The sequence below is a fragment of the Botryllus schlosseri genome, chromosome 7 (genome assembly GCF_051294905.1).
Source record: "Botryllus schlosseri isolate E-star chromosome 7, Bs_hap1, whole genome shotgun sequence".
NCBI lineage: Eukaryota > Metazoa > Chordata > Ascidiacea > Stolidobranchia > Styelidae > Botryllus > Botryllus schlosseri.
The window spans coordinates 1,680,213-1,697,411 of record NC_137242.1 but is presented as its reverse complement, the minus strand read 5'-3'; the positions used below and the strand labels follow the sequence as shown (position 1 = coordinate 1,697,411).

Below are 17,199 nucleotides of genomic sequence, written 5' to 3'. Positions count from 1 at the left end.
TATTAGGGTTGCCGGAGGTGGGATATTAGGGTTAGGGTACGATATTAGGGTTGCCGGAGGTGGGATATTAGGGGTAGGGTTAGGGTTGCCGGGGGTGGGATATTAGGGTTAGGATATTAGGGTTGACGGTGAATACAAAATCTCCCGAGGGTCGGGTACACATTTAATGCATTTTTAATTCAAAATTGTTCGAGGGCCGCATTCACCGAGGTCCAGAGTAGTCGAAAAACACCGTGAATACCACAACAAGTAGACCACGCGTGCTTGATATACAAAATTTCCCGAGGGCCGGGTTCTCCGAGGGCCGAGTTGGTAGGGCCGGGTTCTCCAAGGGCCGGGTTCTCTGGTAATCCGTAACCCTACCCCCTAGCATCGTCTCGTGATCTAATCATGCCGTGACTGCGCCTGCGCGATTTACGCATGCCCTGACCTCCAAATCACTTGATAATAGTATAATTATGTAATTTATTCATGTTAACGGGTCGGTTGGTAATACATTTTTAAACAATATTCTGGAAGGGCCTAATTTACCGAGATCATGGCCGAATTTACCGGTGGCCGAATTTACTGGCAACCCACCACAAGACTGCGATATCATGAAAGATAAAGTGTCGAAACGACTTGGAACTTGGAGCAGTCTTCGAAATCAGCCACGTCCACATTTTAGGTGTACTGCAAAAATGGAGTACTGAAAGTGACCCAAAAAGCGTTCGGTGAGCGACCTCAATGGTTGACGCCATTGTCGGTTTGTTGTAGGAGGGAATAACCCGTTAATATCGCTGGTCAGCCCGTTTCCAACACAGATAATGCCAAATATCTCGGAGTTTTACTGGACTCGAACATGTCCTGGAAGAGTCATATTCAGTCCCTAGAAACTAAATTATCACCGAAGTGCGGCCTGTTCTACAGCCTTGGGCGCTTCATGCCAGCATGGGTTCTTCTGATACTCTTTAAATCCTTAATCCAATCGAAGTTACATTATGGCATCCTCTGTTGGGGGGCTGCCAGTAAAACTGCACTCAAGCCACTGCAGAAACTACAGCATAAAGTACTCCGAATCATAGCTAGGGCTCCAAAAGGGCCTGGCTGCCCATCCAATAAGTCGCTGCTGAAGAGATTTGGCGTCCTAAACATAGAAGATATGCGGAAACTAGAAATCGCCAAGTTTATGTATCAGTTTCACTGCGGTCGTTGCCCCGAATATTTCAATGACTTCTTTACCTCTGAATCAAAAGCGCACAAGTACAACACACGCGCTTCATCATCAATCAAATCATCATCATTGGTTTATTAGCAATTTTATCAGTTCAATACACCACAAAAAATGCGATACAATGAAAAGACAGGAAGATGTCGAAGCGACAAGGAGTAGTCTATGGAATCTGACACCCACCTTGGCCTAGGCGATGTAAAGAGGAGGCATGCACACTGAATGAAGGTAAAGAAGATAGTATAGAAAAAGAATGCGACAAGAAATAGGGCGGCATGTCATGGGAAGCGAGATCGATAGGTCAGTCGTGGTCCGGTAATCTTGAGGATGGACTGTATTTATTTAGTAGTAATTGCTTGTATTTCGACTTGAATGTGGACATGCTCGTCGACTGTCGGATGGCCGGCGGGATACTGTTCCACACATCAGGTCCGGCATATTTGATGGAGCGATGATCTTTTCGGTCGATCATATGATATTTGGACGACGTGGACGCGCGTGTGTTGTACTTGTGCGCTTTTGATTCTGAGGTAAAGAAATCATTGAAATATTCGGGGCAACGACCGCAGTGAAACTGATACATGAACTTGGCGATTTCTAGTTTCCGCATATCTTCTATGTTTAGGGCGCCGAATCTCTTCAGCAGCGACTTATTGGATGGGCAGCCAGGTCCCTTTGGGGCCCTAGCTATGATTCGGAGTACTTTGTGCTGTAGTTTCTGCAGTGGCTTGAGTGATGATGATTCCGCATTTTCTACGATTACCCGTAATGATCCCTAATAACGATATCATTCAAGAAAATGAACCAAATCACTAATCAGCACTACGTTCTATATCCTAACTAACAAGACTACAATCAACAACATTTAAATGACTTGTTTGAAGTAGAGAACCCCACTTCATTAAATCCCCTTCGAATATAGCAATAGCAACACGTGCGTTTGCAAGAAAGTTGACATTGTTTTCAATAACATGTATTTGCGTGGCTTGTCAATCATACACGGATGAGTTGCGCCGCATCGAATTGTTAGTTGTTGCAGGAAATGCATCTGTATAATGATAGCATAGCAAATTTACAAGGTAGCATCGCTGTAAATTGATACGATAATAGTGCACAGGGATGGCCCACGTGAATTCTTTCAATTTCAAATTAAAGAAATCTACATGAAAATACTGTATTTGATGATTACGCAGTAATCTTGGCCCCCTTTTGAGCTCGGGGTGACGATGTTATGTCCATAATACTATGCTTTGATATTGTAAGCAAAAGATAACATACAAAAAATGCTAGGCATCAAAATTCTGTGAGCGTCCGGTTTACGTTAAAAATCTGCATAGTCACGTTATTAAAATCAGCATAAAGTTTATTGCAGCACGACTCGTAGAAACCAGAACGCGATCGAGGTCGCTATGGTAATTTGAGTTGCTGTTCATAATAGCCTAAAATATTGATATATCCCGTTTGAAAAGTTCACTTGTAATAATAAACCGCGGAATGTTTGAGGGTCGTCGACATGCGCGGGCCATTTAATGTTACGTAGTAAAACAATGCCCTTTTGTCATCAATTGTATTGTATCGTTCTGAGCTTGTAGTACCGCGAAATATAGGGTCAATTGATTTTGAGACCTTTTCATATTACGAGAACTCAAGTATCAAACCAAAATATTGATACGGGGACGTAAGGGGCGGGTGACCTTGCTAATAGTTGGACCGCCTCATAAGAGCAATTATGACGCCATAGACGGCAGGCAGAATCCTCAAACCTTCGAAGCAGATCGATGTAAATAAGTGTTATGGCGGTTAACTCGAGTTCAGTTTATTGTTAATGGTGTATGAGTAGACAGGATGGTGAAGGCAGCTCGCAAGTTTACCGTCCGTCGTATTAGAAGGTAATTTAAACGCGATTGAATGATTCTAACTGGATATGGTTTATTGGTCTGACTATTGAGACCGAGTAAACGTTACAATTGAATATGCCTTTAAAAATCTCAATTTTAGGACCTCAATTCAGCACTAAGAATGAAATAGAGAAAATTGAGACTGTATCTTTCAACTGTCGAGAAATTAAGACCAAAATTGCAATTCTAGTGTATTATTATGTTTTGATATGGCATGGCATGTATGTATAGGCCTGCCACCGGTGTGTTACTATTTATTGCCAAGGAATCAGACACTGGAGTTTCGTAATTCGCAATTAAAACTATAGAACTATTTACTTTTCAAAACTCAGAACTAGAACTAACGACCTTTAAAAACCCACACGGTAATCAGCCGACTTGAACATAACTGGAACTAGATTCAATAAGGAAGCAACTCATTAATTTTTATTTTATCGGAATTGCATTGGCCTTTCAAAAGGACATGGTTTCCAGTTTGAAATGGGAGTAGTTTCGACCCCAAAACCCACCCCTAGCTACCCCACTGTTAGTAGCAATGTCTCTGATCTAGCAATGGCTCCAAGAACATCGCACAACAGAACACTGGTATCACGATTCACGCCAAAAGACGACATGTGTTTTCTAGGTGTTCCGCATCCAATTTTTCAAATGCGCGACTAAGACTACTAAAAGAATAGTAGTTTATACTAGTCTGCCGAACTACGACACATTTTCTAGTTGTTTGGCAACCAGGATCTTTTGAATGCGGAACCAGAACATGGAACTACTCACTTTTCAAAAACCACAACTAAAACTACTCGAAAACCAGTAGTTTATTGACCGTTAACTAAATTGGTAGTTTGTACGAGTCTACCATACCAGGCAATGCAAATAATTAAATTTTCCCTGCATCACTCTTTAGATATTTAGATAAGGCAATGGCAGACCTACTAGTAAACACATCTGCTGGCGTGTCCAATGAAGAGATGTGTAACTTCGCATACGAGGGCCAGCACGCTTTGCTGCAATACCGAATCTCAGAAAAGCCGCAATTTGTGAACATCAAAGACCAGACAGATCGCACCCCGCTACACTGGGCTACGTCATCAGGAAAACGCGATATTGCAGAGTTCTTAATTGATAACGGTGCTGACGTCAATGCAAAGGATGACAGCGGCTGGACACCTTTACATATTGCATCATCAAACGGTAACGAAGAAATTGCGTTTGCTCTAATGTCAAGAGGAGCCGAAATAAATGCAAAAAATTCAACCGGGCAAACACCATTACATTACGCAGCGTCAAGAAACAGGTATGAAGTAGCTGAAGGATTACTTGCTCGTAGCGCTGAAACAGACGTAGGAGATCATCTGTCAGCGACTCCATTACACAGAGCAGCTTCAAAAGGCCACGTTAAAATGGTTAAACTTCTACTCGTATATAACGCTGATTTCAATCGTATTGACTCGCAAGGAAATACCGCCCTTCATTTAGCTTGTGAAGAAGACAGACGAGACATTGCTCAGATTTTAATCGAAGCCGGCGCTGATACGACGATCAGGAATAAAGAAGACAAGACTCCTATAAGACTCGCGTCAGATTCGTTACGAGTCATGCTAAGGAAAATCAGAGAGGCTTGATCTATATTTGATCAAAATCCAGATGAGAAGCTGCCTGTATTTGCTTGTAATTCTTGCTGTATTTCTGGCTACAAATTACACCAAACGTTATCACCGCGCAGACTTATAACACGTTTGCAAGCATACAACATAGCTATAGTAATGTGTAATGATAATAAGCTGAAGCACGTGACCAGTATTGGTTGGCGAGTCTACGCTTTGACAAGCTTGTCCTGGCGTAGTCAACTTTGTCATTGGCATGCATATGTAGCCTATCATTCTATATATTATGTTTCATTAAACGCTCGTGCACCGAGAAACAAATTCATCGCGCTGATTTTTATGATTACCGTCAATTTCACCAAAAGAAGACAACGATATCAGACTACTTATTTTAAATAAGATTAGCGCAGTGTTGCAGTCACGATTTTATGGTGACTCGACTTGTACCAGAGACGGACAATATTTCGTTGTAACTTCGGAGAATAGAAAGCTGTCACACAATAGGTATTTCAAAATAGGGCCAGAAACTGTAAAGCGAAGCAAAGAAAACTACTGCATTCAATATCACCCAAACAGAGTTGTAAGAACAGGACTTGAACTTGAAAATGAACAGTGAACTTAGCATTGTGACTCAGACTTGAATCCTGACTCGGACGTGAATTGAAAATGACTTGAGTCAAAACTATAAAAGTAGAATTGACATGTGACTTGGTTACAACCAATAACCATGGACTACCCCAAATTTCTGGAATATTCAGTGAATTGTGTTACTGGTCTGACATAAGAATACGAGTGAGATATTAAAGAAATAATACAGTAGCAGTTCAACATGTAGTCCTACACTAAAAATGCAAACACAATTCTTCCATTGACACAAAGTCCGCAAACTGATGTATTTCAAAACATACTGTGAAACTACTTACTAAATCTTTTCGTTTCAAAACTACCACAGCCGCCTGTGGAATATTGTATACACCTCAAGTAGCATTAACAAGTGCTTTGACAATGACAAGAATTTATCTGCTATAAGACGAAGGCTGATCGGAAAATTCATTTTATTGAAAAATATATCTAACACACACGTAACGTAACAACATGGTGACAGTCGTGGTTGCAAAATACGAATGATTTCACATTGAATAGGTTTGGAGTTGTGAGATATTATTCATATGATTGTGGAATTTCATAAATGTTGCGCACAGTTCATTACTTGCATCTGAAGCCCGGCACCAAGGTCAAAAATATGATTGCTGTCTGTAATATGATTTACAAGATATTCAATTATGGAATGAGAAAATTTTTTTACAGTGTCTGTAACTGTAAGTATGGCTGAGCACAATGATTAGAGTATGAGAATCCGAATGAGTATCCGGGTCGAATAGTGATAGAGCATTTTTTCGAGTGGTACTGAAATTAAAAGGTTTCACCTTTGGGAGGAGTATGGTTTTGATGTTTTTCCATACGTGGAGACCTTAAACCTCTATCGGTCTTATCACAGCATCTAGAATGAGCTGTACGAAGCTATACAAGTTAGTAGAAATGAGATTTCTGTTGAGCTGTTATTAAAGACTTACGAAGTAGGTACGGTACGGTCAAAATAATACATAATTGTGGCCTGGCATCAATTTTCTGCAGTTGTATAAAAGGTACATGATTGAAATTTATCATCCGTACTCGTAAGAGAAAAGGTGGTCGGTACCGAAGTACTTCTACTTTACAAAGTACTCCATGTAGATTTTGCCTAGTTGCACTACTTCCGCAAGTAGTTATAATTTCAAACTACTTCCACTTGACAGTTTGTGAACACTAGGCCTAGAGTAGTTACTATTCTACTTGTAAACTGCTAATTCTACTCGAGTAGAAATATATGATGTCACTTCTACTTGAGTAGCGAGTGACTACTTTGACCACAGACTGTTAGGCCTAATCTAATCACGCAGTAACTCCATTTACCCTTGGGTTGCCATACGTCCGGAATTTCCCGGACATGTCCGGAATTTCACTGAAAAAACTGCGTCTGGGACGAAATTCTAAAATATGCCTAAATGTCCGGAATTTTGAAGGCTTGAAGTAGGCTCAAAATTTTTTTGTAAATCAACCTAACAACATTATTTTCAAGCAGATTTCTGCTATTCGAAATTTTGCAATGCAAATGCAACGTATATTGATATCAGTATGGGCACCAGGCACGGCCCTCGCAAAAATGCAATCAAAAATTAATATAAATAACATCAAAAATTAATATAAATAACCATCATTTACTGAATCGCAATTATAAGCTAACGGTATATTCCTAGAATTGGTCAAGGCCGATTGGATGCTTCAGTCACAGACAGTGGTTCCAAATCCTGGGGTCTTTTGCCTTTATCTGGGGATCGCGAAGATGTTGGACGTAATCAGCATCCAGAATAGGCCGTAAGTTCGGGCAAGCTGAAATTTTTTAGTTATCACCTTATCAAGTTTTAAGCTGGGCCACGGAACATTTTCAAGTTGGAAATGGGGTCGCGACCATAAAAAAGGTTGAAAATCACCAATTGTGCAACCCACTGGTGCGTTTTATTGTAGTCTAATATATGGAAGAATCAATACAATTGACAGAATTCATTCATAAAATTTAACAACCAGATGCATGCCCAAGAGGCAAGAAGTCTCATCGATTAGGCTACCTTATGGCGGGCCCAAGATCAGTGTTTTTTTTGGGCGGAAGGGGGCTGAAAAAATGTTGTTTTGGACCCGATTAAAACACACAACCAGATAGCCGCACCGACCTAACAATATAGCAGGGCTGTCAAACACAATCCGGACAGGCAAGACACGACCCGCCAGACGATTTCATCCGGCCCGTAAATACATATATTGCAGACCCTAGCAAGTAGCAATCACCAGAGCTCACATTATAGATGGCCCAATTCATGACCTATGTTCCACTCCATTCCTGTACACAGTCGATGGGCAATGCTTTACTAGTGTGACGTCATATTAACAGACAATATGTTATACCTCATTGTTCGAATCCGCTAGTTGGCGCTAAAGAGTGTCCGGAATTTGCTTCACAAAAGTATGGCAACCATAATTTACCCCAACCGTAATCATAAGTTAAAATTCTCTGATAACCATAAAATGCTTTGCCAAAAAATCTTCCTTATCATACACAGAAGACTCTGATTCCGAGTCGTCATTCGTTTCCGAGTCATCACGAAAATGAAATTTTTCCACAAAATCCAGTTGCAGCTGGCCTAAACCCGTTATGAAATCTTCCTCCTCTTCCCTTTTCCAAGGATGAATGGGGTCGTTCATTTGATACGGTGTAACGTGAATATACAATTTCAAATCATCAGCCCATAAGCCACGTTTTAAAGGAGTTAAAATTTCTTGACTACGCACCCAGATGTCTTTTTGACCGCTATGTCCACCGTCCAACCAATACAATTGATGTATACTCTGTATAAAATCTTTTATATCAGTCTTTTGCGCTTCTGTGTAATCTTGTGAATCTACTAAATGTTTAGTGTACCACGCGACTTCGTGCAGGAATTGATTCAAAACTACACATCCTTTGCTGAAGCCGATTAATAATACACAAATTTTGGTATCAGTGGATTCCTCGGAGCGCATTTTACGTAATAAGTTTAAAAACAAGTTCTTCAGATGCACCAAACCTCCGTATTCACCTTCGTGACTTGGCACACCAAATATTGATTCACTTTTCACAAAGTTTTTATACACGCAGAAAGTTTTGTAGATCTTTTTAGATGGGGCCACAAGCCACACATGACTGCATTTAAATTTGCTGGACAAAATCTGCACGGTATGTTCGTAACTCCACTCTGTCCATGGCTTTGCAGTTGGATTTTCTTTCATTTCATGCTCAAAATCCTGTACATCGCCAGGAAAAAATAAGACATGATCCTCTTCATTCGAGCGTGTGCTTTCGTTTTGAGGGGGGTGATATAAAACTGTGTTCACTTGGTCCTCACTTCCGACAACATCTTTAAAAATCTTACATAATTGATTGCTTGTCTCCATGGTAGATTGCACGTAGCCTCGCTAATTTACAGAAGGCATTTGGTTGTAATATGAAAGCTACAGTAAATCCAAGAACACGGCTTCTATACTGCTGAAATTCTGCAGAAAAAACACTGAAATTTTTAAATATCAAGTTATGACATGGAAAGAAAGGCTGAATATTGAAATTGCACTCAAAAATTCCACATAGAATTGGTTCGGAAATGAAATAAAAGCGTACCTCCATGATTTAGAATTGTTCAAAGGTTGATAAACAAAATCACAATAGGCAGTCACAATATTGATCTATTGAAATGCAGTTAAGGACATCATTCATCATTGCAATATTTTATAAACTTTGTGGTAATTTCGAGCAAGCATTGTTCAAAGATTGTTAGACCAATTCACAAGAGGCAGTTACAATATGCCTATTGAATCGCAGTAACACACTGGCATGGTTAAGAGCATCTTTCAACATTGAAAGGTTTTATAAACTTGATGGTGATTTCAAGCAAGTTAAACAAATCTTATCAACTATTGGAAGTTGAGCAAGTTTTTGCAACTTTTTTTACAGCTTCCGGCAGCTTCCTAAATACGCAAAAGTATGGTGTTTCAAATTGTTTGAAGGAATCTTATGTTGCAACTGGGTCAATTTTTTCAGGGTATTGATTTTGTTGAAGTCCCCAACACCGAGTTTTGCTACAGTGCCTTGGATACGGATCGATTCGAGTATCTCAAACCCTAATAATTTCAAGGAACTTGTTCATAAATGCAACTTTTGTGAGAAATAAATGCAACCTTCCACGGATTTGACTGCAATAAAAACATGCCCTAGATATAAGTAATAACCTAAGATAGTTTGGTGTACCGTTTCCAAGAAGAAAAGTACAAGAAAGCAACAGTTTGAATTTCGAACAACTTTAAATTTTCTGAAGATGAATATTGGTGTAACAGATTTAGGTCAGGTCTCAAATACCTTAATTAACTACAATCAATTCTTGTGAAAAGTGTAGCTGTGTAGGTAAAAGATCCGCGATGACTTGAGGTAAAACAAAACAATGGATAAAGTACTTATATGACAAGCCTTAAAAATGGCTAATTATTGAAGGCGGTAGCTCTCGAAATTACTTAGATGCACCTCAATAACTAACGCAAAATTGTCATGGTGCCTGCAGATTACAGCTAATAAATATTATGCAAAAATGACCCAAAGAATGCATTAACTCATTCAATGAGGGTTCAAAATAAATAAAAATTGACAGCCTAGAAACAGGATCGTGAAGATAGCATGAAAGTACGAAAATTATTCGAGTAATTAGAAATATCAAAGTACGCAATTGTCTGGCTTTCACAAATAACGTTATATGAACCGCATTTTAAATTACTATTTCAAGAAAGTTACATGATACATGCAGGCCTAGTTATTGATATAAAAAGCACCAAGTACCAAATTACGCCCAAGCAAGGCTATAGAGTAATTAAATTGATAATTATTATCAAATTCTAGATCTCGTCATGACTGTTCAGGTATCCGCAGTGGGTCCTAGTTCCAGACTATTTTAAAATACTAGAATGAAGTATTTGCTACTAAAATTCCTATTTGCCGAATGATGGAGCATCAGAAAAATTGACAACATTGGATCTTAAAAAATAAAATCCTAATCTCGAAATTACCCAAAACTGACAATTCATTAAATTGAACGGTATCGAATAAATATGTTCAATATAAATTCCACTTGATGGATTCAAGAAAGTATTGTGAGGTTTGCAAGGAAATAGATGCATCATTGAGAAGTCAAAAGGAGGAACAATGTTGAAAAGTTTCTGCATGAATATGGGTGGCAAAAATGATTATGAAGGCAAACCAATATTTAGCAGAACTGGATTGAGAGTTGGCATGGACACAGAATTTTGAACAAAATACACAAAATCAAAAATACCACCTCTGTCCTACAGAAGGTTGGCGTTTACCTGGTTACAACATTATTCTTAAAACACTACAAATCTCGCTAGATTTTCCATTTTTTTCAAATTAGATTAGAAATAGAATTATAGCTGAACAGTTTTCTTCAAAATTACATTAGAATTATAGCAAATCATATTTTCCAAATTTGATTAAAATTATTGAGTTCGCAAAAACAGACGAAAAATCAAGATCAGTTCATATCAAAATCGGAGTTCACGAGCATGAGAATGGCAAATGTCTGTACACCAAGCTTGGCTCGTTTAAAACTATAAAGTTTTTCTGTAGCATTTTCAGGAAAACCAGAAATTAGATTAAAATGAAGTTACCGACATTTCACTTCAATGAATCTAATTAGAAATATCGAGTCATCAGTCGGAATGACTTAGAATAAAAATGGTAGCCCTACGCCCAACCGATTTTTTCAGTCAAAAAAATGGCACAATGGCAAACTCAAAATCAATAAAATTGTCAAGGCATTACAATTAATCTTCAAAAGCTACATCCTCCTCGACGCTTCTTCTGTGATATTTGAAAATAACGTAGCAACCATGTCCTAAATAAATAATCGCTACAATGAAAAAATATCCGCTGTATATAATAAACTGCTCAGCTACATCAAGACCTAGCACTGCATCGTCAACTATAATCAAAGTAAGAATAGAATTCAGAACCACAGCTAGAAAAGTGTTCATGCCAAATACTAACGCATATCGTTCTGTGGACATACCGACAGCTATTTGAAATTGCGCTATCGTAATGACAAAATTATAAAGCGTTATAAACCCAACGTAAGCAATGTAACAAACCCATATCTCACTAGTTGTGGCCATGAAAAATAAAAGAACAGCTTCCGCTAAAGACCCGACCCCCAAGAAGATTTCTCCCCAGCGAGACCAATTCAAGGTTAAATAACCCACGGCAAAAGCAGCCATCGCGCCTAGAATCTGAGCCGTGGCCTCGACTGCCCCGTTAAATGCTGCTTCATCATTGCCCAGGCTAGGCCGGATTGCCTCCCATAAACTCTGAATGTAATTCACAACCAGAATCCATCCGCAAGTGGACAGCGCCCACCACACTGACCAGCGTAATAAAGATGAGTTTGAGTAACATAGCTTCAAGTCTTTCCATAAATTTATCAACACAATTTTCCAACGACTTTTCACCGAAGGCTTTGATGTTAAGGGTATTGTGCTGTCTTGAAATGGTGTCTCCGCTAGTTCATTTTCGGGAACTTTACCTGATTCTTGGATGGAGGCGTTATTATGACATTCCTCTAAATTTATGTCGGTTTTTGAAGTATGACGCACATCATTAGTCACTCTGTCAGTTGAAGACTCATCATCACGATAAAAATATAGGCTGCGTTTTGGATACGGCAGAAATATGGATATAACGAATCCAATCGACACGTTGATGAGTGAGATATAATTAAGATACAAATAATCCAAGTTCGCAACTGACACTAGAACTTGTGACATCGCAGATCCGAGGAACAGCCCGAGTTGAGTTGAACTCCGAACGTACGAAGTTGACTTTTGATACTGGTCATGATCCACAACGCTGTATATGTACGAATAGTAGCCGATCTCCGCAGCAGTAGCCAAGCCATAAAATACCTGCATCAATTGCATCAACGGAACAGACGTAGCAGTTACCAGCAAAACCCAACAACCAATATATCCGACTCCTTGCAGCATGATGATTGGCTTGTATCGTAAAAAGTCAGTCAGCAAAAATATCGGGACCAAAAACGCAGTGTACGAATACGACCACACAGGATAGATTTGATTGACGACCTCCTCTTCGGTCAGATTTTTATGTTCGCCCATTAAGAACGGAGTGATGTATGGTGTAGACGGCTTGATATACGTGACGAACCCATACAAGCATAACAGCACGATAGGCTTGAACAATACTTTGCCATGGCAAGATGCCATTGATATAAACTAATGAAATGTGCTATCTGTGGAACACTATACAAAATGCACGAGGTTCAAGATGAGGCTGTACACACAAGATTTTGTTTTTTTTAAACAAAATACAACAATTATATCTATGTCCTTGATAAGTACTTCCACTCAGCAAACAAAATTCTGATCACATTTTTAACACATATGGTATACACGTCATTGTCGTCATAGTGAAGAGTTATTCATTTCAATACACGATACGGGGCCAAGTATATAATTAATGATACAAGAGCATTATTATCCACCAGATTTCAAATCGGTTGTATATAGTAGTATAGTACTACAATAAGGCAATTTTGAGAGTAATAGTGGCAAAAAATACCAAGGGGCAATAGGTATGGAGGTGGTCGGGGTGAAAATGTTAACAAGTTCAGTCAATTACATCTAATGAGTTTTTGGTTCGAATACGGACAGTCGGGGAGGGGGGGCAGAACATGAGCAGACCTTGAGGAATATGGACAACCCACAAAATTCTAATATATTAACCGTTTTTCATCATTATGAAATCTAAATCCTAAATTTGTTTTCACCATTGAATAATATAATAATAATATTAAATGATCCCGAATATATTAATAAATTGCATACTGAAATCCTGTACCTTCAAGAATGTCTTCAAAAATTTTCCACAACCATACCAAATATCCAAAGCTAAATTTTACCCTAGAAAATTATAAATATACGTTTATGTATGAATAACAGTAACATTGACTGTCCAATGTGGCAATGCACGTCGAGATATAGAAATGTGACATTTCGCGGTCACGCCGTCACGGGTCGTTGATTTCATTTAAAAAATAAAAAAAAATAAAAAAAAATGAAAAAAAGTCAATGTTCTCAGTCACCCCAAATGCTATATTCCAGTTAGTATGTGGTATATAATGTTTTGACCTAATCCTCAAGCTAGGATCTGTTGATTACTGTCTGTTGGTAAAGTACTTGCACCTTACCAGTTGCTAATCATTAGCATCTGATCTCCTGTCACTGGCTTAACACATTCGTTTGAAGTCGGTAACCTTGCTTGTCACGCCGCAAAGTTGACTCTGTCACGCGAAAAAAGCTTCTATCACGCAGGATTTATTTCAAAAAAAGGACGGAGATTCCAATCAGGGAAATGTCTGAACCTATACAGTATACATGCTACAATGCGTGCAGGTGCACACTGCACAGTCACAGTGACTGCTACGTCACGTTGTAAGAATGGCGAGACTTATCCGATACCTTTTCTATCACATCACGTCATAATAATTTGTTCCCCATTTCTACAAAATGAACTTTACACTGTGTTCTTGATACGCTCATTGTTGACAGAAATCATAAGACGAAATATTTACAAACATGGTGCAAAACTGCAAACACGGGTGTGATCATGGGCGGCAAATGATTCGTACTACCTACACGGGTGCACGCCAAGTCGTTTAGACTCCTTCCTTTTCTTCCAATGTTAACACAATCTCGCGGAGCTTTGAATAGATCAAATTTTTACAAAAACGAGTCGAGTCGACCTTCCTAGCACGTCTTTTGCTATTTTCTGCAAATCACCTTGAGAATAAATAGACTCACGTGTGCGTGGTCCGCCTCCTACACACCCTCATTACATATCTCGGCGAGCGCCATCTTCGATACCGGACTGTGGTATATTTTTGATCATTGAAGCTTAGATTAAAAAGATGGTATTTGACTGTGATACTAATACATAGAATGGTAGAAATAGATACTAATCTTCACTTCTGAATCTAAAACGCGTAAGTAAAACATTCGTGCGTCCTAATCGGACAAGATAGCGTAATGGTGAAGCGTCCGGCTTCTTGATCGGTGGGTCGTGGATCCAATACCGGGGTCAGACCATCATCATCATCATCATTGGTTTATTAGCAATTTTATCAATTCAATACACCACAAAAAATGCGATACAATGAAAAGACAGGAAGATGTCGAAGCGACAAGGAGTAGTCTATGGAATCTGACACCCACCTTGGCCTAGGCGATGTAAAGAGGAGGCATGCACACTGAATGAAAGTAAAGAAGATAGTATAGAAAAAGAATGCGACAAGAAATAGGGCGGCATGTCATGGGAAGCGAGATCGATAGGTCAGTCGTGGTCCGGTAATCTTGAGGATGGACTGTATTTATTTAGTAGTAATTGCTTGTATTTCGACTTGAATGTGGACAAGGACATGCTCGTCGACTGTCGGATGGCCGGCGGGATACTGTCCCACATATCAGGTCCGGCATATTTGATGGAGCGATGATCTTTTCGGTCGATCATATGATATTTGGACGACGTGGACGCGCGTGTGGTATCCAAAGGCCTGGTGTACCAAAGGCCTGGTATCCATGATTTCCCTGCTTGGCGCTCATGCATTAATGGGATAGTATGGAGGGGCGGTGCGAGTCTTAGAAAGCCATACAAAGGCTACATTTCAACCTTCCTTATCCAGCGGCACATGCACAGTAGGGCTCTTCAAAAATGACTTTTTTTCTCAAATCGTACTGGCTACTTGATAAAATTGTTAAGTTTTTTTTTTTTTTTTTTTAGGGGTAACCTGGTGGAACCGCAGTAAACCACCACCCCGTTACGCTTGTGGCAGCCGCATGGCATCACACCATGTGACTATTGCCACAAGCGCCTTTAAAGGTCACTCTTGAGTAGAAGGTACCCGAGAGCTCCCTTAAGGTTGCTTCTTGTTGCCACTTTTTTACCTTCATCAGTTTCTCTGCGTTTTAGGTGCAAATGGCTGTCACAAGCAGGCCTTGGCTGGGGGCGTCTGCGGAGGCTTGTCCCGCCGCCACCATACTTGTGACTGGGATACTGCCCCGACAAGCGGTTTCAGATCCCGGGTTTGGAATATGAAGGCCAAGGGCCATACTCTTCCAGGTGTGCAAGTGATTGGAAGTATCGGTTGTACCGCGAGGGTTTCGCATCGGCCAGCGTCCAGTAAGCCGATGCTTACCTTAATACAACCAAATACGTAGTAACTAGGAAAGGAAAGAACGTAGTTTAGTTTTGTCCTTGATGTTTTTGCGGCATATACACCGACTCATGACTCGCATACACACGATCTGTGCATTAGGGCTCTTCAAAAATGACTTTTTTTCTCAAATCGTACTGGGATGGCTACTTGATAAAATTGTTAGTTATTTTTTTTTTTTTTTTTTTTTAGAAATTATGCTGTGATTCACAAGTGTAATTATTGATTATTATTGATAATTATTGACATTTTTACAGTGGTGCTTCTCGCCTTTTCCAGGCTATGTGCACCACGACAGTAATTTTGGTAATGTTCATTTCTTTGACTTTGGTAATCTTGGGGACGACTTCGTCATTCTTTCTCTCTGTCAATCATCATGCTCTCTCACTACCATGCGTCCCCGTCGTGGTCTTTGCTGCCGACTTGAAGCACGGCTCACTTTCAGTCTGGGCTTTTCAATGCACTGCAACCGCAGTGAGGTCGGCGATGAGGAGCCCAGAGAAACCTCCGACACGTAGAAGTTGGTCCGAACCGGGATTCGAACCACTACTATTGGTGTCGTGACGCTGGCGATTAACCAACTGCGCCACTCGCTTCCTTCGCTTGTTAGTTACCTAATTTAAGCCTACACACAAAATTTGGTTCAATTCCAGCCAGTAACCGCTTTGCTACAGGAGAAGAAAGTATAAAATAGTATTTACGGTGAGCACAACTACAATAAATAAACAAAGAATCGGTCACCGTAAATACTATTTTATTCAAATCCAAATTTTTCGAAAAAGTCATTTTTGAAGAGCCCTAATGCACAGATCGTGTGTAAGCGAGTCATGAGTCGGTGTATATGCCGCAAAAACATCAAGGACAAAACTAAACTACGTTCTTTCCTTTCCTAGTTACTACGTCAAGTTTTTGTTGCACTAAAATCGCGAGAAATTTGCTTTTAATTTTGACAGATTACCGGACCACGACTGACCTATCGAACGCGCCTTCCGCGTGACATGCCACCCCATTTCATGTATCTTGCTTTTTCTTATACTATCTTCTTTACTTTTCATTCAGTGTGCATGCCTCCTCTTCACATCGCCCAGGCCAAGGTGGGTGTCTGATCGCATAGACTACTCCAAGTCGCTTCGACACCTTCCTATCTTTTCATTGCATCGCATTTTGTGGTGTATTGAACTGATAAAAATTGCTAATAAACCAATGATGAATGAAAAAACAAAAAGTTGCATTTATACTTTTTGTTAAATTTGTAGGGTATGAGATACTAAAAAGGTTCCGTTGTGTAACCTAGTTCCTACAGAGCTGTCAAATTTGTTACTTTGCCATTTCACGGACATTCTGGCGAGTCCGCCGAAATTATATTTTTCCCGGTACACAAGAAAATTACGCAATGCGAGCATAATTTTCCCCAAAAAAGACGTACAGCATAGCGATAACCCCATCCCCCTAAAAAAATCAAATAACACACCCCAAACCAGCAAGGTCTGCGAACTTGACCCAGGGCATTGCTTGGTTTCTTTAACAAAATCAATAGCCTGACTAAGGTGATCGAGTGAGAATGAAATTTACGGCGG

At 39.8% G+C, this 17,199-nt stretch overlaps 2 protein-coding genes across 2 annotated transcripts in view; one reads left to right on the top strand and one right to left on the bottom strand.

The window, feature by feature from the left end:
* Positions 1 to 15,620, bottom strand: part of LOC145442247 (roundabout homolog 2-like) — a 296,749-nt gene extending 281,129 nt beyond the window's left edge. Inside the window, exon 1 of the mRNA XM_080320143.1 lies at positions 15,605 to 15,620. The gene's annotated coding sequence lies outside the window, so the exon portion shown is untranslated. The remainder of the gene's footprint in view (positions 1 to 15,604) is intronic.
* LOC145442271 (uncharacterized) lies at positions 2,945 to 5,030 on the top strand. The gene is made up of 2 exons (XM_080320175.1): positions 2,945 to 3,099; positions 4,010 to 5,030. The coding sequence occupies exons 1-2, from the start codon at positions 3,056 to 3,058 to the stop codon at positions 4,725 to 4,727; spliced, it is 762 nt and encodes a 253-aa protein (XP_080176301.1). The 5' UTR covers positions 2,945 to 3,055; the 3' UTR covers positions 4,728 to 5,030.
* Positions 15,621 to 17,199: the final 1,579 nt, after the last annotated feature.

What these genes read in the sequence shown, in the direction of transcription:
- LOC145442271 (XM_080320175.1), top strand. Translation starts at nt 3,056, where the DNA reads ATGGTGAAGGCAGCTCGCAAGTTTACCGTCCGTCGTATTAGAAG. An exon ending in ACCGTCCGTCGTATTAGAAG is followed by an intron (nt 3,100 to 4,009) that starts GTAATTTAAACG and finishes ATCACTCTTTAG; the next exon opens with ATATTTAGATAAGGCAATGG.